The 24037-nt window shown below is 30.7% G+C and overlaps 1 protein-coding gene, 1 long non-coding RNA gene and 1 other non-coding gene across 4 annotated transcripts; 2 read left to right on the top strand and 1 right to left on the bottom strand.

The window, feature by feature from the left end:
* Window positions 1-3624: 3624 nt before the first annotated feature.
* LOC107952294 (extensin) lies at window positions 3625-5174 on the top strand. Of its 2 annotated transcripts, none has more exons than XM_041090990.1 (2): window positions 3625-4853; window positions 4952-5174. In XM_041090990.1, the coding sequence occupies exon 1, from the start codon at window positions 3756-3758 to the stop codon at window positions 4821-4823; it is 1068 nt and encodes a 355-aa protein (XP_040946924.1). In that variant the 5' UTR covers window positions 3625-3755; the 3' UTR covers window positions 4824-4853; window positions 4952-5174. The 2 variants fall into 2 exon arrangements, with proteins under 2 accessions (XP_040946924.1, XP_040946922.1); XM_041090988.1 differs by having other exon boundaries at window positions 4942-5174.
* Window positions 5175-13404: 8230 nt separating this feature from the next.
* On the top strand, window positions 13405-14534 carry LOC107951510 (uncharacterized). The gene is made up of 2 exons (XR_001698474.2): window positions 13405-13649; window positions 13915-14534. It is a non-coding gene; the product is annotated as an uncharacterized lncRNA (long non-coding RNA).
* Window positions 14535-22874: 8340 nt separating this feature from the next.
* LOC121217336 (small nucleolar RNA R71) lies at window positions 22875-22981 on the bottom strand. Its single transcript, XR_005913410.1, has one exon. It is a non-coding gene; the product is annotated as a small nucleolar RNA R71 (small nucleolar RNA).
* Between the last annotated feature and the right edge of the window lie 1056 nt (window positions 22982-24037).

Raw genomic sequence — 24037 nt, 5'->3', positions numbered from 1 at the left:
TAACTAATCTTTGTGATGAATACTATGTGAAGCATGGTTTATTATTATTGTGTTACTTGTGAGGTATTTGAGTATCGATGATGTAACTCTCTAACTTGGACTGGACGTCTAGGCTGGGTCTAGGGTGTTACATTTAGTGGTATCAAAGCCAGGTTTGTCAACATTTGGACTGTGTTTAAGCTCATAATGTGTGAGAAAAGTAGTTTAGTGATAACTCTGTATCTGAATTAATATGGAAACACCGAAACTTTAGTGAATGATCGAGCCTCCAACGCTGACCCTATAAGTATTTCTATTCTGTTATAAATATTGTAATACCTAAACTGTTTTTTGGTTAAATGTTTTGATGTAAACTGGTGAAATCATCTCGTTGGATGTCTGAACTAATTTGTGCACTCTGATATTGTAGCTAGATTACTGTAATGGGTTTGCGCAGTTGTCGTGGACGAGGTGTTTGAGGGTATCGAAGACGTCGAGGAGGAAACCGAGTGGAGTCATCCTCTATATGTAATATGCCTAACTTGGAGCCCAACGAAACAGTTGGTACTCCCACTGTTGAGACGAAGTCTCAAACTCCGACAATTGGGGACGACACACTATCTCAAGCTATGATTCGAGTACTGGAGAGCGTCGTAGGGACCTATTCAAGATCGAGAAGCCGAGGGTCATTTACTGAACAACTCCGGTCGAATGGGGATAAATTGTTCAAAAGCGTCATAGGTCCCTACGACGGTTAAGCAAGGTGCTCAATCTAAACAGGTAAAAGTTTTATGCCGAAACCACGGTATTAAGGAAGCCATGTAGGAACCTGAAGAATCAATCCGACGGTTGTATTCGTATCTGTTTGAGTCAGGTAAAATTTCGAGGATGAAATTTTCTGTTAAGGGGAGAGAGTTGTAACACCCTAAAATTTTAAGAATTTAATTGTAAGAATCTGCAGTATTTAAATTTCTGCATTTGTGGCTTTGTGTTCTGCTATTGTGTTTAAGGTTTGGAGTTTGAGTTGCATCATTAAAAGTTTTGTTTTTTTAAAAAAACCTTTATCCATGTGTTATGTATTTAAGTGCAATTCTGGGTGTTAAGAATGAGCCTACTGGTTCACTGGTTAAGCATCTGTTTGTATTCTGTCTAGTTCCGAGTTCAAGCCCTATCGTATGGGTTAGGATTTTTTTTTCAAATGTCAGAATGTGGGATGGTGGTTAACTTAAAACATTTTGAAGAAATTCTATCATTTCTTCTTTTCATTTTCCTAAGTTCTTGGTTCTCTTTTCTTTTTTTTTTTTCTTTTCTTTTTACTTTTTACTGTATTTGATTTTGCATTAATTGGGAATTTTTCGTTGCCTGTGAGTTCAATTGTGCGATTATTGTGTAAGTTCCGTCGTTACCTCCTTTCGTTTTGCGAGTTCCATCTTGTTAACATTATTCTAATGAAACGCGATTTTGATTGTTTGCTAGAACGTTCTGTTTAAACACTTAATTGGTTACTTTTTCAGGCGAGGATATTACAAGAGATGTTACTCCGCAGCTTTAGCCTGATTTCCTCTGTTTCATGCGAGGTAAGTATGCAAATTGAGTTGGGGTTACGTCGAAACTTTCGACATGATCTTGATGGTAGGTTGATTTTAGTAAAATATTAAAAAAGATGGTGTAATTGATTATTGGGTGGTTAATTAGGTTTCGGGTAGTCCTCGCATTATTTTTCCGTTAAAGTGAAACCAAGTGCGTACTGGAAACCTTAATTTTTGCAAGTTTCGATTGCAGAAAATGGTGGTTGTCGATGCCATATGGCTGGTCTCACGGGCTTGTGTCCAGGCCATGTGGCAGGTTGTGTAGTTGGTCGTGTAACTCACTGTTTATCGATTTGGGGCCATACGGGCAAGACACACGGGCATGTGTCTATGCCGTGTGTGGCCATTTTAGTGTAGGGTTCACACGGGCAATGGGCACGGGCGTGTGTCTGGACCGTGTATCACTATTTTGGTACACTACCACACAGCCAGGGACATGGGTGTGTGCCCAATTCGAGTGAGTCACACGGGTAGGGACTCGGGCGTGTGTCCTGGCCGTGTAACTCAATGTTTATGCTTTAGAACCATAAGGGTAGAGGACATGAGCATGTGACCAAACCATGTGGCATGTTATTGGAGCCCGAAACCTGTTTTTGAGGCCGTGAATATTGCTTAACACTGATACTGTCCTCCTTAATGTATGAATGAATGAATTTGATTATATGAGAACGGTCTGATACCCTGAGACTGATGTAGGAGTAACATAGTTGTATGTATACTATGATACTTATTATGATGTTAAACTTTTTTATCTATTTGTGAAATAAATTAAAATGACTGAATACATGAAACGGGTATTGTGCTATGCATTTGCATGGGTTGGGGTATTGTGAAGAAGGAAGTAATCTATTCTGAATTAGTGGCTAAGCCATAATGCGTATAAATCTGATTCTGGCGCTTTGTTGCATTCTGATCTAGCAGCTAAGCTGTGTCTCTGTAAAAGTGTCAAACGGACACTCTAAGGTGTGCAGGGTTGGTTGGACATTGAATGTCCTTAAAGGTGTGTTGGGATAGCCGAAGACGGTATGTAGCGGATGAGGGTAGGAATATTGCATCTGAATCTGATCTGTATCGTATATGAAACTGAAATTGCTTATATATATATGGAACTAATCTGCTCTGAGTCTGAACTGAAATTACTTCTGTATCGAACCGAATCTTTGAATTCAGAACTATTTTATAAGTGAGCATTAGTTGAACAAACTTCTTTTATGCACTGAGTTCACAACTTATTTTGCTATTGGTTGGATTTCAGGTGGTTGCCAGTCTTGATCGGGTCAGTGTCGCAGGAGCTCAATCAAGCTTTTATCTTTCTTAAAGTATTACGTACGGAGTTTTGGTAAACTATGATAATTTGACTTTGGAAGATTATACACTTAACTAATCTTTGTGATGAATACTATGTGAAGCATGGTTTAGTATTATTGTGCTACTTGTGAGGTATTTGAGTATCGATGATGTAACTTTCTAACTTGGACTGGACGTTTAGGCCGGGTTTAGGGTGTTACACCCAGTATATAATTATAGTTGGTATTCTTTTGTCAAATTTTGTTTACATGCATGAGTTGATGGTAATTTTGACAAAAAAAAGTGGGAATTAAAATTTTTAATTTTTTTTCTTATATATGGATATCAAATTTTAAAAATTTTAAATTCAGTAAGATTAAGGTCAAGACTATTTTTTTTTAACTTCTAAAATTTAAGAATTAGATCTTAATTTTTTTTATTGGTGTCAAAATCTTAAATTTTGTTTAATCAGAGGAACGGAGGGTACAATTGACCATAACAATTACACAAGAACTGAGGTATTCCTGTTATGTTAAATTTAATTATTTTATATCGTATCACATTTAATATTAATATTATCATGTCTAATTTCATACGTACATGTAAAAAGTTATATGTATAAAGTCAACTACGAGCCAAATACATAAAAGTATTTTATACACATCACATCACTATTACTGTATTCGCTGCTTAGCTAGCAACCTCAATATTATAACTCAAATTCAATGATTCTCCAGTTATTTCTGATTACTTCCAAGAAATGAAAATGTGCCCTTTTCTTTTTCCCAATATTTAAATGAAGATTATAAGGTTAAAACAAAGTCTATATAAAGGGAGAGAAGAGGGTGTCTACGAGCATAAACCAAATTAAACCCATTTTTAGAAGTAAAGTTGGGGAAAATGGGGTCATCAATGACCTCTCTCTTTCTCACTCTTTTAGTTCTAGCAGTGTCTCTCAGTTTGCCTTTTGAAACCTCTGCAGATTACACTTATTCTTCTCCTCCACCACCTCCTAAGAAATACCCACCACCACCCTACCATTACAAGTCTCCCCCACCGCCTCCTCCGGTCTACTCTCCTCCACCACCACCACACAAGAAACCTTACATGTACAAATCTCCTCCCCCACCAACTCCTGTTTACAAGTATAAGTCTCCACCACCTCCACCACCATCACCACCCAAGCATCCTTACAAGTACAAGTCTCCTCCACCTCCACCACCATCACCACCCAAGCATCCTTACAAGTACAAGTCCCCACCACCACCACCACCATCACCACCTAAACACCCCTACAAGTACAAGTCCCCACCCCCACCATCACCACCCAAGCACCCTTACAAGTACAAGTCTCCACCCCACCACCTCCAGTTTACAAGTATAAGTCTCCACCACCTCCACCTCCATCATCACCCAAGCACCCCTACAAGTACAAGTCTCCACCCCCACCACCTCCAGTTTACAAGTATAAGTCTCCACCACCTCCACCTCCATCACCACCCAAGCACCCTTACAAGTACAAGTCCCCACCACCTCCACCAACATCACCACCAAAGCATCCTTACAAATACAAGTCTCCACCACCACCACCATCCCCACCTAAGCATCCCTACAAGTACAAGTCCCCACCACCACCACCACCATCCCCACCAAAGCATCCCTACAAGTACAAGTCCCCCCACCACCACCACCGTCACCACCCAAGCACCCCTACAAGTACAAGTCACCTCCACCACCACCACCATCACCCCCAAGCACCCTTACAAGTACAAGTCCCCACCCCCACCGTCACCACCCAAGCACCCCTACAAGTACAAGTCACCCCCACCACCCCCACCATCACCCCCCAAGCACCCTTACAAGTACAAGTCTCCACCACCTCCTCCTCCAGTTTACAAATACAAGTCTCCTCCTCCACCCCCACCCCATTATGTCTACGCTTCACCCCCTCCTCCTCACCACTACTAAGCCACGGCTTTGACCGTGCTCCAATCCAAGGTAAGATACATTAGAATCCTCTTTTTTTTTGTCATCTGGTCAGGGTGCATTATTTCAGAATGTTTTGCATGTTTTAATCTTTAAACAGTTGTTTGCAGGAAAAGATAATGCTGTGATGCAAATAAAGCTACAAAAAGATAGTTTGAAAAGGATATATCTAGAGAGATAAAGCAAAAGATTGGGACCCTAGACTAGTCTCCGCGTTTGAAGTGAAGAACAATAATGATGTAGACAAATTGCATTTCAATGCTGTATTATTCAGTGGTTTCGCCCGTATTTATTTATTTCCAATTCTGCTTAATAATAAAAATGATTAGTATATATAATCCTGTACGTGTTTTCCAACCATTTTGCATGAGTTTCTGTCCATTCCTAAATTAATGGTCCACGTGTTTTTTAGATTCTCTTGCTCTTTGGTTTTGTGTGTGATGTGATTGATAATATTTTAAATGTTAAATTTTAAATTTAAAAAATCTAGAAATTAATCTTACTACATAATTTGATTCTTATATTTTACAAAAATAAGAAGTATTAGTTATAAATGTAAGGCATATTGTACTTACAAGAAGAGAACTCGAATTTTAAAGACGACATTATTAAAAAGGGTAGTTATAAACTCGAAAGGATTAATCTTCATAAACCTTAAACCGTACATGAAAAATATCTTAATCACGCAAAATAAAAGAAAAATCTCAGAAATTATTCCAAATTGATAATACTATTAAGCTTTACTGTTGACTTGGGAACAAGTAGTTTAACAATTTACATGCTAGTAATTAACAAAAATCAATAGTTTAACCATTTATACACAACAAATTAATAAAAAATAAGCACGGACTGATAAAGTAAAATAGAGAAATTAACTTCTCAATTTTTGAAAATTAGAAATAGACCTAAAAAAAATTAAAGATAATAATTCTAGATACAACGACTTTTCAAATACTATATAAAATATAGGTTCCTTTTGTTTCACCTAAAACAATTTTAATGTTTTCTTAAAATTGGATTGATTTTATGGAAAAGTTTAGTTTTTTTTATTTGAATTATTTTGATTAAAATATTTTTTATTATTTGATATTTTTTTCTAAAATCATTTTAAATTTGTTATTAGTGAAACAAATACAATATAAATATACTTATTACAAAATATTAGAGTAACATTTCTTTTTGACAATTGGAATTTCTTTTATAATAAGATAATATTTTATTATAATTAATATCATATATAAATTTAATAATAAATAATGCTTAAATTACATATATTATATATATGACAGTGTATAATGACACATTAGAGTTGGGAGATAAATGAACTTAAGCATGATTTAAACAAATACTCATATCTATATAATTAAAATATTCATATTTTATACTATAAAAAATTTATTATTAAATATTTATAAATTTTAATATATATTTATTATTAAAATATTAATATAAATATTTTTCAATAATATATTAAAAATACGATTTAAAATTTAAAATTATTGTTGTTAAAATTTATTATTAAAATAAAATTGTAATATAACATAATATAAATAATTTAATATGTATGTTACTAGGATTCAACATTATAATATTTGATATTAATATTTTTAAATTGTTTAAAAATAAAAATAAAAATAATATTATTAATAAAATAATATTAGGCTTGGCTAAAATTAATTTTTATAAAAATAAAATTACTCGTAAATAAATTTAAAAAAAATATTTACACTTTTTAATATGGTAAATCAATTTACAAGAAATAAAATTGGTTTTCTGTTAATTTGTAAGCCATTTTTTATTTGCGGACTCTACATTTTTCATAATTTTTTTTAAATGCATTCATAATATAAAAATATATATATAATATGGATATATGGATATCATAATTTATATAACACAAACTATTAATGTCTCAAGTATTTTAGTTTAAACATAATTATAGCATAGAGATAATGATAAAATTAAATGAATTATGATGTATACCGAAAAAGTTTATTCGCATGGATTAATGGGGCGTTCAGTTTTTGAATTCTCTCTCTTCCCAATCATGGATTTCATCATGCTTGTTCCTATCAATCAATTAGTTAAGTACATTGAATTTCCATAGTAATTATCACCGATTAGCTTTAGATAATTGTGGACATAAATCTTACAGTTATATATATGAATTTTAGGGCTTTTTTATAAAATTAATTTAAAAAATTTAATTAATTATATAAATGATCTATTTTTTTTGATTAAACACATAAATAACTTAAAATTTTCTATGAAAATTGGTGGAGGTAAAGAGTTTAGCTCCACCAATATGCCACGTCAGCAACCAGGATAAAAAAAATCAACTTTTTGATAGAGCCATGTAGAATGGCGCCACTTGTATAAATATCAAAAAAATATTATAATTTCTAAAAAATGGGGGGACTTTAATAAAAATTTTCTATTTTCTGGTGGAGCCAATTTATTTGGCTCCACCAGTTTCAAATGTAATTTTTTTTAAAGTTTTCTAAAATTTTAAATATATTAAAAAATGTTAAGTATAATTATTTTTAAAAGTTTAATATATTTAAAAATTTAATATACTTAAAATATATTTTTAATAGGTAAATATAAAAAATATTTTCTTAATATATTTAAAATTTTTAAAAAATAGTAAAAAATTAAATATATTAAAAAAATGTTAAGTATAACTAATTTTAAAATTTTAATATATTTAATATATATTTTAAAAATATATGTTAAAATTTTAATATATTTAATATATTTTTAATAGGTAATGAGGAAATTTTTTAATATATTTAAAATTTTAAAAAACTTTAAAAAATTTAAATATATTAAAAATTTAAAAAATATTTTAAAAATATATTAAATATATTAAAATTTTAAAATTAGTTATACTTAATATTTTTTAATATATTTAAATTTTTTAAGTTTTTTAAAATTTTAAATATATTAAAAAAATCATTTTTTTCTTTACCTATTAAAAATATATATTAAGTATATTAAATTTTTAAATATATTAAACTTTTAAAATTAATTATACTTAACATTTTTTAATATATTTAAAATTTTAGAAAACTTTAAAAAAAATCACATTGGAAACTGGTGGCGCCAATTTATTTGGCTCCACCAGAAAATAGAATTTTTTTATTAAAGTCCCTTCATTTTTTAGAAATTATAGTATTTTCCTGATATTTATACAAGTAGCACTATTCTGCATGGCTCTACCAAAAAGTTGATTTTTTTTATCTTGGTTGCTGACGTGGCATGTTGGTGGTGCCAAACTCTTTGCTTCCACCAATTTTCACGGTAGATTTTAGGTCATTTACGTGTTTAATAAAAAAAATGGGTCATTTATGTAATTAATTAAATTTTTTAGGTTAATTTTATAAAAAAATTGAATTTTAGTTTATTACGTATATGAATTGTAATTTTGTATAATTATATATGTAAAATTTTAGTTATGGTTCAAATGTATACATGATGTTTTAATTTTGATTCAATCATATACGTTTAAAGAAATAAATACATCAATTTATTTTTATATTGAATAAATATAATTATTTCTGTATATAGCATATAAACATAAAATGATATTATATCAATAATTATGTTAATAATTTATGAGAATTGGAACAAATTAAAATTTCATATATAAAATTATATAAAATCAAAGTTAATGTTTATAATTAACATTAAACCAAAATTCATGTAACCAAAATCCATGTACAACTTTAAAATTTATCCCAATAATTATTTAATACACAAATAATAACCATTTTTTTTAAAATTAATAATAAATTTACTATGCCATAAGAATTGAGAAATGAAAGACTTTTTTATACGAGGTAAAAGTATACACATAACATTTTTTAAAACTTTGATGCAATATATTAAATGATATTTTATAGAAATGTCATAATTGTTTATATTTAAGGTTAACTCTTACTATTGCACTAAACCACGAAATATTTCAATTTTACACATATAATTTATTCATGTAGTTTTCGTTTTATAGCGTTTTCATTAAAAATGAACAGTAAATTAGTAAAGATATATAGAGATAGGTCCGTTTTTGATAGGCCTTTAGGGGTATATATTCTTCACCTGACAATTGACAAATGAGGTAAAACTTGATCTCCACTTAAATATTTATTTAATCATTAACACAAAATAATTCTTACACTTATTAATTAACGCAATATTTCAAAGGGTTAAATCCTAAAGTTAATAAGGGTTTGAATTTTTAAAAAAAATTAAGTTTTCAACTTAACAATTGTTTTTATATTAGGGTTACCAATTAGTAGATTATTCTTCTATTGAGATTTGAATTTTTTTTAACTTGACAATTATACCTACATTAGGGTTGAATTTTAAGATTTCTATCTAAGTTCATAGCCTAATTTGGATAAAAAAAAAACCTTCACATCTTGAGAACTATTGTCAAGTTTAGAACTTAAGATAAAAAAATTCTAACCTCGATATGTGAAAAATTATCAAACCTCAAAAACCGATTTATCCTTATTTCAAAAAGTAATTAACTATTTGTATTGATATTTAATTAATTCTAAACCTAGAACTTTAGTATTTATTCATTAATTAAAGGTGTTCACTTTAATACATACGTTGTAGATTCAAGCTGCAAGAGTTACCTGTTCTCGGAGGGAGTAAATTCTTTTTTTTTTCCTTTAAATTATTCAATCTCTCTCTATTATTTTTAATTACACACATGGATTGTGATGTGTTTATATCACATTAGATTCACTTCAACAAGTTCATAGCAAAAACTTTTCCATCCAAGAGTTAGGGGTTAAATTGATTTTTTTTTTGATAGACTAGAAGAAAGAGCTGACTCTACCATTGAAATGCTAAACGTTAGGTAATTTTTGGATTAACTTAATTAGGTGTGTGTGTGTGTGACAATTAGGATGGAATAATTGCCATGTTCCCTTTTCATTATCTGGTTGGTAATGTCAACAGCTGACTTCACACGAAAACATTAACAAACCCTATATTCTAACAACAACGTAAAAATATTAATTTTTAAATGTAAGTTTTGCATGTTTCAGGGACTTATAATATAAATAAATGACTCCTAATCAAGATCTCGTCTAATTTAGACTAATTTAATTAAGCATAGATCACATGTAGATGTAGGTCAAATGTATCAGTTTTGGTTTTATTAAAATTAAAATATAATATGTTTTAAGATTTATTATTAGTCTGCTAGATGAAACGGACCAGATCGAATTATTAGAATTTTTATATTTAAATATTAAAATTTGAACCCAACTGCATAAATTAAGCTCAATTTTAGTTTCTTTTTCATTTTTTTTTCTCTTTTCCTATGTCTTAATTTAATTTTTCGAAAGGGAAACATCAACGCCGAATATGTATGTATGAAAACTCCTTTTTACTTAACTCCTGTTTGTTTAAGACTTCCAAAGAAAATTATTCATACTAGTCATACCCTTTAGGGTGAAGCCAAAAATATGTTTTAGGGAGGATCGAAATGAAATTTTAATTTTTACTAGTTTATATTTTTATAATTTTTAAAAGATTAAATTAAATTTTTATAATTTTAGGGGGTCAAAGTGCAATTTTACATTTACTAATTTAAAATTTTAAAATTTTCTAAAGGGCTTAAATAATAATTTTCATTTTAGGGAGACCGGGGCCCCTACTAGCCTCTCTAGATTCGTCTCTGATACCCTTAAGTGAAAATTTGGTATTTAGAACACAAATATGTTTAAAAATAACATAAAATAAATAACGAAATGTATAATTTGAAACAAATTAATAATAAAACATGAAACATTTACGATATTAAAATAAAAAATTAGATTAGATTGTGAGTTAATTTGAGACATCATCCTTTTTTAATAAAAAAATTAAAATATCTTCAAATAATATAATTTATTTTAAACATTAAAAGACATTTTTATAATTTACTAAATCAAGTTAATATCCCGTTAACACGTGAAACTAATTTAATCATAAAATCTATTAATAGTATATGATTCGCTTTTAATAAGATATTTTTGCCACCCAATTTTTCTTTAATATTTATTAGTTCAATGGTTGAATTATGCAATTTTCTAAACCTAATTTCTTGAAATAATATACATGGAATATGGACAAGAAGTGAGAAAACTAATTCGGAAGAAATGGTCAACTGCTCTAAAATTTCCACAAATTGTTTTTTTTTTTGGACTGAAAATTCCCACAAAGTTAAAGCTTTATTGTATTAATTGGGTCATTGTTTTGCATTATAAACAAATAAAACAATTTATGATTAAAATTACTTCAGCTTTTGACTTAATAACGTAGAGCTTATCCAAACCGAATCTTCTGTCTACTTTGTGACAAAAGAAAAAAAAATGAAAATGATGGTAGATTTTGGGTGTTTATTGGTTAGCTTGGCTTGAGTTATCATCTAATTAAAAAGAAAACTGAAGAATTAGGGTTGGTAGATGATTCGTTTTATTATTGAAAAATAAAATATCTTAAAATTGTATATAATTTTATATTGATATTAATATATTTTTATAATTAAATTCAAATAAAAATAATTTAAAATTTATTTGATTTGAAGCCTAACCTAAAGCATGGTTATGCACGCAGCATGCTTTTAGCAATTCAACCGTTCTAACATCAATAGGTGAGGATTTGTTTTACCTTTTCAAAACAAACATATGAACAAAAGATGGAAAACAATTAAGGCCTTGTGTCGAAACCATTTTCTAAAAGTTTGAAAAAAACGGGGATCGATTTTGAAAAATCAAAGTTTGGAGTCGCCATCGACCCCTTCTGAGGTGAGATCGGATCACCTTGAAATTGATCATTTTAATAAAACATTTTGATTTATTAAAACAATAATTTTAGGTCTACGTAAGTCGAGAAAAAATGGTTCGGAAGTCAGTTACGCACGAGGAAGGGCTAGCACCCTCGTAACGCCCAAAATTGGTACCTAATTGATTAATCAATGTCCTTATGTCTAAAATTTAAAAGATATTTTGAAATACTATTTCTTTTAAAATATTTGAATAACTCAAATTGGTCATTAAGAATTCTTTTGTTACGAAGGAATAAAATATCACATCCAGCACGTTAGGACATAACTTTCTAAACCCTCGAAACCACAACCGAGTCTTAATTTCCAAAAGCTCATATATTTGAAATTTCAAAAGGATACTCGATCATTTGGTCCAACGAAAAATTGAAATCCAACACGTTAGGGCACGATTTCTCGGGATTTCCAAAATATAGAACATTGCATTGTTTTGAAGTTTAGAAAACACATACGAAACTTTAAAGGGGATGCTTGATTATTTTGGATAAACGAAAAATCGAAACCCAGTACGTTAGGGCACGATTTCCAAAATTTTAAACATCAAACATTGCCTTTGTTTTGGGAAAATTTTAAATTAACAGTTATAAAAACCGAATTAAAAATACTTGTTTGGTTTGCTTGGGGATAAAAAACGATTGATGTTGGGCAAAGAGTTGGAATTTAAAGATCATGATGCAATAACATGTGTACAAGCTTAGTTTTGTACATGAGATAAAAGTATGTGGCAAGTTTTAACAAATAATATAGATAATATAGAAGAAATGCAATTTGGAATCGTTAGTATGCAATCAAACAAATGTATAAAAATCTTAAGGTAACATATATGACAGTCTGGAATAGGTCAAAAAATAATAAAAATAAAAATAATGTACGACATAATAATATATAAACGATATTTCAAGACACATAATGTATATATATAAAAAAAGTAATACATAGCATAGTATTTGTCAATCTAAATAAATAATACTTGAAATGAAAATTTATACATAAAAAAAACAAAGGTACTAGCATACGAAAATAAATAAAATATACCATTTAAAATAGGGTCCTTAGAAGAAAATAAACAAGCATAAAATAACATAAAATCAATAATATACATAAAAAAATAAAATAAAAGGAAATATTTACATAAAATAAAAGGAAGTCAATAATGTACACTTAGAGTAAAGATAACTTAGTATAAGTTACGTATATACATGATATAAAGAAAACTTAATATAAGTAAAGTATATAAATACAAAATGATATATGAAATTATTTTGGAAGAAAAAACAAATAAATATGCATATGAAGAAAACAATATATTCTTATTTTGTTAAAATAATATATACAAAAATATATATGAATTTTGTTGAACAAAACTATATGTTAAAATAATATATTCTTATTTTATGGAAAAAATAAATAAAAACTTAATTGGAAGAAAAGCAAAATTAAAGGGACAATTAACAAATAAAAAAACCATTGAAATTGTAATAGGGACCAAAGCGCAATGCGCGTGAATGTATAAGGGCTAAAATTGAAAATGTTCCCAACCCCAAAAAAGCAACACTCATGCTCGGACTAAATTGGAACGGTGCGCAAACTTCAAGGCAAAAATAAAAGAAACAGAATAGGATCAAATCAAGGGTGACGCAAGTAAGGAGGACTGATAACGCAAATTACCCATTTAAGGGGTAAATGCACGTGGACCAAGTTAAACACGCTATTCCTTTCCCTTCCCCATGCTGTTTCATTCTTATCACCTAAAACCTGCTTTAAAAATTGTGCTTAAAAGAAAACTTTTTAACTTTTATTTAAAAAAAAAAACCCTAAATGCCTTGGATATTATATCATCTCCCTCACTCTCCCTTTATTCTCCAGCCGAAAGGCTCCTTTCAAGCCCCCAACCACTCCCAAAATCTGTTCGTGACCAACGGAGCTAGTCCTACCGACGGCGTGAATGCGATATAACTCCGGTAAGCCTCTCGTTCTCTCTTATATTTTATACTTGTATGTAAACCCAATTGAAAAAAAAAACACAATAAATAGCGATAAATCACCTTTGAATTGCTTTCTATTGATTTTTGTATGTATTTCGTGTACAATCTCTCTGAAAAAAAAAGAAAGAAAAAAAAACCAAACAATGAAAAATTCAAAGGCTTTATAGCCAAGTACAAAACCGTTTCCTGTTGTTATTTCTTTCTACTGTCAACTGCTATGAGTCATTAATCTATTTTGCAGGTATGTATGGCATGGAGGGAAACCGTTCGTGGGTGTGCTGGAGTGGAAGAGTGGTGGAGAACATGGGTGCATGGTGGTGCTGAAAATAGTTGTGGGCTAGGTCTAGAAAAATTGGGCTTTCTGCTTTGGGCTGTTTTGATTAGGCCCGGGCAGAAATTGGGCCTTGCACCCTGTTTGGCCAGATGATGTGCCACCTCATTAGCATGCCTCTTTCTTTGTTGAAACCTACATTGCTGAACCTGTTTAGCAAGTATTCAACTCTTTGCTATCAAGGTCCGATTGTTGGTAGGTCTTCTTTGTCTTCCTTCAACTTCGAAACCACTTAGAGAGCATCTCTTTTAGTAATAATGTGTTGCAATCCCAATTGGAGCCCCATTTCAATGGCTACAGTGGAAGCTAGTGCTTCGGTAACTTTAGTAAGGATTAGTTCTCCATTACCGTTGTAGTTGAAAAGTGGTAGAAAAGTGCTATGAAAAAATGTACTCATTAGTTTTTGGTGTTCTCCGTTACTACAAAAAATTCCCGTTAAAAGTCTATCATGTCTAAAGAAAAGGACATTTTAAGTTATGTAATATTTAAATAATTTAATATAATGGTACATGAAATATAAGTTCCAAATATTTTTGAAGTAATTAATATAAATTATTTGTAAAATAGATGATATATAAATTATTAAAAGATATAATAATAAATAATATTTAAATAATTTAATATAATGATATATAAAATATAAATTAATCTAATTTTTATATACCCTTTAAATAGTTAATATAAATAATGGTATTTGATAATTTTCACATTCTAATGTAAAAGCTAAAAGTCAAAAGCATTTATATCTTAATTTTTGTATTTGAATGAAAAAGTACTTTTCCATCACACTTTTAAGTGTAAAAACCAAATGTTCTTTTTAAGTGCTTTTTCACCTTAATGTAGAACGCACCCTAAATTGGATGGTTGCGTAGTCGGACTAAAAAACCATCACAATGCTGCATAACTACCCTCTTCCTCATTTCTTGCTTCCACGTCAAAACTCTCATCAAAATTAACTTTTATCATGTTTGTGGGTGCTGGCTTCCAAGTAGTATTCGTATTTAATATATAGTTAGAAACATAATAATTTTTCTATATTCTGGCTGTTAGAAAAATAAATAATAGGAAAATAGAAGTTAGAAAAATAAAATAATGTTATAAAATATAATGACTTTGAGGCATGTAGAGCACTTTCTTTAAGATTTTAAAATACCTTCAAGATACAATAAAGGCCTCAACACTCCAAGTAAAACAATTTAAATGACTAATAGAAAAGTCTTTTATATAGACATCCAATAGATGTATCTTTTATGAGATACCCTTTAATATGAATATATCTTTTAATAAGATACCTTTTCATATAATTGTGTTGTTTTACAACACAACTTTACATAAAGTTTATAAGACAACTTTACATACAAAAATTCTCTTTACAACACAATTATTTGGCCAATAATTATAAGTTATTAGACTTTTCTACATAATAAAATATTTTTACTGCCAACATTATAAACTACTAACAATCACCCTTAGTTTAAATGTTGGTACCATACTTTATAGCCATTCACTCCAACAAATATTATGCATATAAGATGATATCTCTCAATATGAACCATCAATTAGCGGATGCTTTTCAAAGTTCTAATAAGTCGTTGGTGTCCGAAGATTGAACCACAACTCCTAGTATTAGAAGTTGAAATACACTACACATAATATTCATTTATATTTCTATAAGAGGTTGTTCACTTTTAGCACTAAAATGATCATGTTCTTATCTTGTTCATAATAAACATTTACAAGAGAGACCCTACCTTTACTTGTTGAAGTGGCATCACTTCTTATGTTTATATAGGTAGAGTTCTTTTAATGTTTCCCTTGCTTTAGACATTTAAACAATAAACAATGAACTTCATTAATAGTATTCAAATTCATCCTCTATACACAATGGATAACACTAGTTTCCATTAAACTTTTTTTTTCTATAATGAGTTTTACTAGTGTATCACAGACATATAACGATAACTTGCTTTTACCCATTGAACTTTAAAACAAGAGGTTTCTAATTAAAAGTTGGGTTTCTACTATCAGTTTCTAAGAATAGGATCGAAACACATTCTAGTTGTAGTATTACTATACAAAGAAAATTATTCTCTCACATTCATTAGCATAAATTAGAGATTGAATGTAATATCCCATTTTTCAGTAGTATCGAAAATGGTTATTTCAGGACCATAATTCCAACAAGTGAGTTAGTATTTTATGTTTATTTTATGTTTATAGAGTTATATTTGAGTCGTATTAAAATTTGGATAAGAAATTTTAATGTCTAGTTAGTTAATTTAGTAAAAAAGACTAAATTGTAAAATATGCTAAAGTAGCTTCTATTAGTTAAATGTGCTTGATTTTTAAAGAAAAACTAAAATAATGGACTTGATTGATAGATAAACCTTATGGTTAGTTAATGGAAAATTATGGTCATGTTATGTTAATAATTTAGTTCAGATTAAAAGGTTAATTTGGTAATTATTTTAATTAAAGAAAAGAAACAAAAGATAAAATATGGTATCATCATCTTCTCAACTCTCTCCTACCAAAAAAGAAAAAGAAAAAAAGAAACTCCATTTTTTGAGCTTAAAGTTTCGGTTAGCAAATTGGTGCATGTAAGTGTTTCTCTCACACATATTTAATAATTTTTATATTTTTTGAACTCGTTGTAGCTTAAACTATTAAACCTGAGGATGAAATTATAAAAATGTTGAAGTTTTAGGGATTGGTTAGTAATGGAATTTTGGTGTTCATGATTTTTAATGGTAGTTGTATATATTTGAATGTTGATTAGGATATTTTTGTAAAAGAATTTGTGTTAATTTTGAGTTTAATGATCAATGTGTAAATAATTAAAATTTGCATAGAAATTTTGTGAATTGTAAATAATTGGGGATTGTACTAGTTTAGAAAGAAGTTCGGCTAGCATGGAAAATTGTAAAATTTTGTTAAATTTTGGAATTTCGGGTTTAGGGACTAAATTGTGAGAAATGTAAAAGTTTAAGGAAAATGTGAAAATAATGAAAACATAAGGGTGTCATGCATTGAATTGATTTTTAAATTATGTAAATTTAATAAATTAAATTAAATTATTATATAGATCAAGAATCGAGTCAAAAAGACAATAATCGAGGAAAGAGAAAAATTGCGGAGTAGTCCCTGTATATTATTTGGAAGTGGATTGCAGGTAAGTTCATAATGTAATAATATGTCTATGTGTATCTCTTTATGATTATATTATTTTTTTCTAGTTAATGGTATATATGGGAAATTTCATTAGTTACTTATATATTATTAAAATTTGTAATTAAGTACAAATATAAAATGAATGTTTGATGATGGTAATTATTGTTATTATGTGTACGAAAATAAGAAGTGCCTCTAAATGATGGATTTATTGGTATTGCGATTTTAAGTATAATGCCCCATTCTTAATGCCCCATTGAACATAGTAAATGATTAGGATACGATTAGTATGCCAATAGGGTTTTAATGTGCGCTTGTACGGGTTTGCACTTTGGTGCATTTGTTTGCACTTCAATGCCTTTGATTGCATATTCCTTCCTCTGTTTGCACTTTGGTGCCTCTGTTATGCATCATTGAGTATCCGAGTCCAGTTACTATAGTTCAGCGGGATATGCATCAAATGACTTAAAACTCATTTATTTGTTCAATTTTGTTGGATAGTTATATTACTACTAAATGATAAATGTTTCTATGAAGTTTTTGTTTTATAAATGTTAATGGTTGTATTGAGAAATTTTGGATGATGAATTGGTTATGACTTTTGGAAGGTATCATTTATGATGTAAATAAATATATACTAATGTGGTGTGATCTTGCATTTGAATATCAAGAATTAGAACTTATCTTTTTTGTTTATCTATATTGGTTGAGTTGGCATTTTATGGACTGACTAGACGAATTGTTTTGGAGCACACACTATCCAGCCATCTTGGTAGCTTTTGTATTTCATTTTGGGATGTGGTGTCTTATTGTTGATGTGTAAATCGTTAAGTTATTTTGGTATTTCTAGTGATGTGCTTTGTTTTGGATGTGTACTTGTGTTGGATATAATTAAGTTGATCCTAAATGGTATATAAAGATTTGGTGATGATGTTTTGAAATGGTTGCTTGTTGAGTATGCCCATATTTTCGTCAATTAGATTGGTGGTTTTAGGCATGAATGGTTAACTAATGATAAAACTTGTTCCTTTATTGTAACTTTGTTCTTGAGTTGAATGAATGTATGGATTGAGATGCCTTTTGATGGTATATTGGTTAGACATAGGATGAATGAAATTTTGGTATGTATTTGGTGATCTGAATGTGATTTTTACCATGTAAAATTAGTTAGATATGGTATGTCTTGCTGTGCAAGAAATGATGCTTGATTAACTTAATTTAGGGGTTAAAAATGGAGCATACAGCCTGAGACACAAGCTACCACACGACCATGTGCCACACATAGTCACCACACATGGTCGTGTATATTTATTATTTTAGGTGCATATTTCACATGGTCTGTGACACGACCGTGTGTCTCAAAACAGTTTGTGGCACGATCGGTCACATGGTCGTGTGACCTAACTTCGAATACACACACGGTTTACAGTCTGCAGCACAGCTGTGTGACCCTATTTCGATTATACACATGAGTAGACACACAGGCTGGGACACAGTTGAGTGTTTTGACTTCTAATGTTTACGCGGTGTAGGCTTTGTCACACGACTTGGCCATACAACCGTGTGACCCCTGTTTTCCCAAATTTTTATATTTTTTTCAAAATGTTTTGATTTGTTTCGATTTGATCCCAAATTGTTCCTAAATTTTTTCTAGGGCTCCATAGGCTCGATTCAAGGTCTATAAGTGTAATATTTGCCATGATTAGATTTAATTGATATATGTTGGCATTTAATTGTATAATTGTTTCTGTTGGAAAGTTAAATGTTCTATTTTTCTTAGTAATAGTCTGAAATCCTAATCCAGCAACAGAGATAGGATAGGGGTGTTACATTGAATCTATAATATAATAAATTCATATGCTAACATGTCTAAAATTTTATTTTACTACATGTTTTGGACATCAGTCCCTGTTTCTAGAAAATAGTCGGCATCAGTTGTGGCCACAACTTTAATTCTCATTAACACAAATTTTCAACCATTCTATTTCCACAACTTTAATCCAACTTGTAGTTGGATAAAATGAATAAAGTAGTCAACCACTCTAATTCTTCAATATTAAGAACCAACTCAATGAGTTTTATTTAACGAGATAGGTAAACTTTTTTGCTTATATAATTTTACAAATTTTACAAAATATTACAACACTATGGTGATATATATTATTTTTCTTTAATTTGTGCTTAATTGATATATAAGAAACCAACACACCCACAATGTGCAAAATGTACATTCTTTTACTAAAGAATGTTTAATTCAACACTCAAGATACCATATATATCAATATGCTCTTTCATTTATGTTTTTACTATTTGATGGATTTTTAAACATTATTTTCACATATCTAGGAGGCCTCCAATTATGCACCCTTAGTAAAATATCACTTACGCAACAAGTGATACCTTGAAGTTTTCTATAAAGTTTCAAAACTGTTGATCAACTCAATATGAAAGTGCATAAAAGTAAATATATATAAAATATAATCACTATCAAAACAAAATGTCTAATTCCTTGACATTCTTGTACTTTACAAAATATAATCCAAATATATGCTTTTGAACTTGTTAGTAATTCACATTGATTGATTTCTTTCTTTGCTTGTATTCAAGTTTCCATTATTGATGAATCCTTCTATATATATTGTAACCTCTCCAACCCAACCTAGATGTTAGAACCGAATTTGGGAGATTACATCGACCACTAAGATGGCCTATGATTGGAGTTTATAAAACAATCATTTCAAAATATTTGTTTATTTCAGAAGAAAACTTAACCTATTTTTAGAAAAACATATGAGTTAACAAAAACCAATTAATTTTGACATTCTTCTCATCACGGTGACTTTTGTTTTTGAAAACTTATTCTTCTCATCACAGTGACTTTTTTTTTTGAAAACTTAGTTAATTTTTTATTTATTTACTACTCAACATTTATTTATTAATTAGCAACGGAAAAGTGATTAAGATGATGGTAATTTGTATGTAAATGAGTTTTAATGGTGATTCTATGTTTTGTAAGCAGTTTTTACTGTTGGTTTGAGAAGGGTGGTTGAGTCCAGAACTTTGAATTGCAATAGATGAGAGTTAAGTGGGTCTCTATCCTGACTTTTTGATATGAACTGTTCAAACAAGAAGCATATATATATGTGATGATGATGTCTATAGAAATTAGTATAAATATGAGTTTAGCAAAGATGAAAGATGTGCTACGATGATATGTATAAATTCTATTAAAAAGAATAATGTTTGGTAAGCATGCAGGTAAGGTCTGATGTAGGAGATGTATGAGCTAGTAAAAAGGTGATCATCTAGGGAAGTAAATGCTGAGCAAATTTTCCTCTATGATGCCTCTGGTAGGGCAGTTATATTGCTAACTAGACTGGCAGATCACGATACGAAAACAAGAATAAACTATAAGGTTGAGACCCATGACATCTTACTCTGATTTGGGAACACTCATGGTGTAGCCTCTAATAAGATGAAGATTGGATTGGCAGATTACAATACATGAATGTGTGTGTAAGCTATATGGCTAAGACCCATTGCAAGATATGTCTGTATATATGCTTATGGTGTAGCCTTCGATAATGTATAATTTGAAATGGCAGATCACAATACATGAAATTATGTATAAGCCCATGTTGGAGAAACCTATGACACCTTCTGTGATAGTCCATTGATAAACCATAATTTATACATATTCTTACCTCATGCTTAGCATATTTTTGGATGAATTATCATTAGATTTGGTGAATTCGATACTCCTAATCCTTTAATTTCATGTTTTATACTTAGGTGAGCATAAGAAATGGGCCGAAAACGAAGAAAATAGACCAACATGGGAAATTAACAAGGCCTGGACTTCCTCACACAGATAGACCATACGCCCGTGCCTATTTAACAGCCTTGACCATGGTCTGAAGCAATCGCACACGGGCGTGTCACACAAGCGTGTCCCTGTCGAGCCCAAGTTCAGTATTATTCGAAAAAGGCCACTCTTGAGGGCTTTTAGGCATTCTAAAGCCTATTTAAACACCTGAGGAGGCACTTAGAAGACACACAGGGAGTAGGAGGCAATGAATTACTCAAGCAAAGCCAATTGATCCATCTCAAAATCCGGATTATTCGTCAAGACTGAGGATCTCCTTCAATTTCCTTCAGGAGTTTTGGGTTTTCTTTATATTTTGTTATCATTTTTCTTTTGAGATGTTTTCTTTCATAATTATGAACTAAAACCCCTAAATACCTAAGGGGAATGAAACCTAAGACGGATCTTGTTATTATTATCTGAATTGTATGATAAATATTTGACTTATTCTTAATTATGTGTTCTTAATTCTTGGTTTAATCTTCCAAGATATTGATTCAAGTTAATGCCCTTATTCAGAGGAGCAAAAGTCCCTGTCTAAGAGTAAATTTTTCATAATTAAGCGGAGTTGATTGCACGCCTAGAGATAGGGTGACAAGATTTTGCCGGATTAGGGTGAAACCTAATAAGGGAGTCCATAGATCGAGTTAATGCAACACTAGGGTGTTAATTAGAAAGAGATTTCAATTAATCAACCTAGGGTTAGACGTTATCAGTCTCGAGAGAGATAATAATATAACTTAGGGATTTCTACGGATCAAGTCAAATGAATAAATCGTCTGATTCAGAGTCAAATAACAAGTGAAGTCTAGGTGGATTTTTCCTTGGGTATTGTCTTAATCAATTGAGTTTTCCCAAAAGCTTTTCCCCAATTTTCTCTCCGTGCACCCTTAGTTTAGTTAATTAGTTAGATAAACAAATCCCTTAATTTTTAGGCTAGATAATAAAAAGAAAGCAATTACTAATACTCTTGGTTCCTTTAGGTTTGACAATCCGGTCTTGCTAAAGCTATATTACTGTTCGATAGGTACATTTGGCTTCATCGTGATAATAGTTAGTTTCAAGAATGATTAATTATAAATTTTTAAAACCTGTCGCGAATATCACGTATCAAGTTTTTGGCGCTGTTGCCGGGGAACGAAGATATTAGGAACACTCAATTTTTATTACTTTAGCCATTTTACTTTTGTTGCAACTTGAATTTTTATTTTATTTTCTTATTCTTATTTTTCGTTTATTCGCTTCTGGCAAGTTTTTATAGTGCATGACTAGAAGAAACCCGTCAGGACCATTACTTTTTGATAGTGAGATCGATCGCACAGCTCACAGAAATCGAAGAGAAATAAGGCAAAGCCTAAGATACACAGAGAAAGAGCAAGAGGACGATATTTCCACCACAACTGAGGAGATGACTGAAAATCAGGAAAATCCGCTACCTCTTGCGATTGCTGCTAATCAGAATCCTACTCCGCGTACTATGTATGATTATGCTAAACCTACTTTAAGAGGAACTGAGTCAAGTATAGTTAGGCCAGCTGTTGCTGCAAATAATTTTGAACTAAAACCTAACACAATTCAAACGATACAACAATTTGTTTAGTTTGATAGTTTGCAAGATGAGGAATAATCACTTGGCAAATTTTCTAGAGTTTTGCGACACATTTAAAATTAATGGCATTTCTGATGATGCCATTCGCCTTCGGTTATTTCCCTTTTCATTGAGGAACAAATCTAAACAGTGGTTGAACTCGTTACCACGAGTGTCAATCACTACTTGGGAACAAATGACAATAAAAAATTCTTATTAAAATATTTTCCGTCGGCTAAAATGACTAAATTACGTAGTGATATCTCTTCTTTTATGCAGATGAATCTAAAAACGCTTTATGATGCATGGGAGAGATACAAAGATCTGTTGAGAAGGTGCCCTCATCATGGGTTGCCTCTATGGCAGCAAGTTCAGACGTTTTACAACGGTGTAAACCCCTCAACAAGGCAACTTATCGATGCATCCGCTGGTGGGACTATCAATAATAGGACATCTGAAGATGCTTATGAATTTATAGAAGAGATCTCACTGAATAATTATCAGTGGCAAGTAATGAGGACAAAGCCGACTAAAACAACTGACGTTTTTAACGTTGATTTAGTCATGATGCTCTCTAGTCAGGTAGAACTATTAAATAAGAAAATTGACGGGTTATTTGGTTATTCACAGGTTCACCTAGTAATGCAGTGCGAAGCAAGTAGAGGTGGATCAAGCAATTCAGAATACCCACCTTATGGCCACAGTATGGAAAATGAGCAGTTGAATTACATGGGTAATAATCCTCGATCTTAAAATAATCCTTATAGTAACACTTAAAATGCAGGTTGGAGGAACCATCCAAATTTTTCATGGGGAGGCCAAGGAAATCAGAGACCCCCACCACCTCCAAGCTTCCAACAACCACCTTACCAACAAGAGAAAAAGCCGAACCTTGAGGAGATGCTAACAAAATTCATCTCAGTGTTAGAAACTTGTTTTTAGAATACCAAGAAAGCACTTAAGAATCAACAAGTGTCGATTCAAGGGCTCAAAACTCAGATAAGCCAGCTTGCTAAATTGGTATCTGAATGACCACAAGGTAGCCTGTTGAGTAACACTAAATCTAATCCAAGGGAATAGCTCAATGCGATTACCATTCAAGATGAGGAAGGGTTAGTTGCACCTCAACCAGAACTAAGGCAAGAAATTGTGGTAAGTAAAGGTAGAGGTAAGGTGGACCATAATGAGCAAAAACAGGTAAGTAAAGAGTACAAACCACGTGTACTATACCCAAATACGACAAGGAAAGACCACTCAGACGAACAATTCGGTAAATTCCTTAAAATTTTAAAGAAATTACATATTAACTTACCGTTTATTGAAGCTTTTTCGCAGATGCTGAACACAGTCAAATTTTTAAAGGAGCTTTTAGCGAATAAACGGAAGTTAGATGAGGCATCGCATGTGGA

The sequence above is a fragment of the Gossypium hirsutum genome, chromosome A02 (genome assembly GCF_007990345.1).
Source record: "Gossypium hirsutum isolate 1008001.06 chromosome A02, Gossypium_hirsutum_v2.1, whole genome shotgun sequence".
NCBI lineage: Eukaryota > Viridiplantae > Streptophyta > Magnoliopsida > Malvales > Malvaceae > Gossypium > Gossypium hirsutum.
The sequence above is the reverse complement of the archived record's forward strand: the minus strand, read 5'-3'. Positions and strand labels throughout refer to the sequence as shown.

Bases quoted from the DNA above. Each gene is read 5' to 3' on its own strand.
- LOC107952294 (XM_041090990.1), top strand. From the start codon at position 3,756: ATGGGGTCATCAATGACCTCTCTCTTTCTCACTCTTTTAGTTCTAGCA.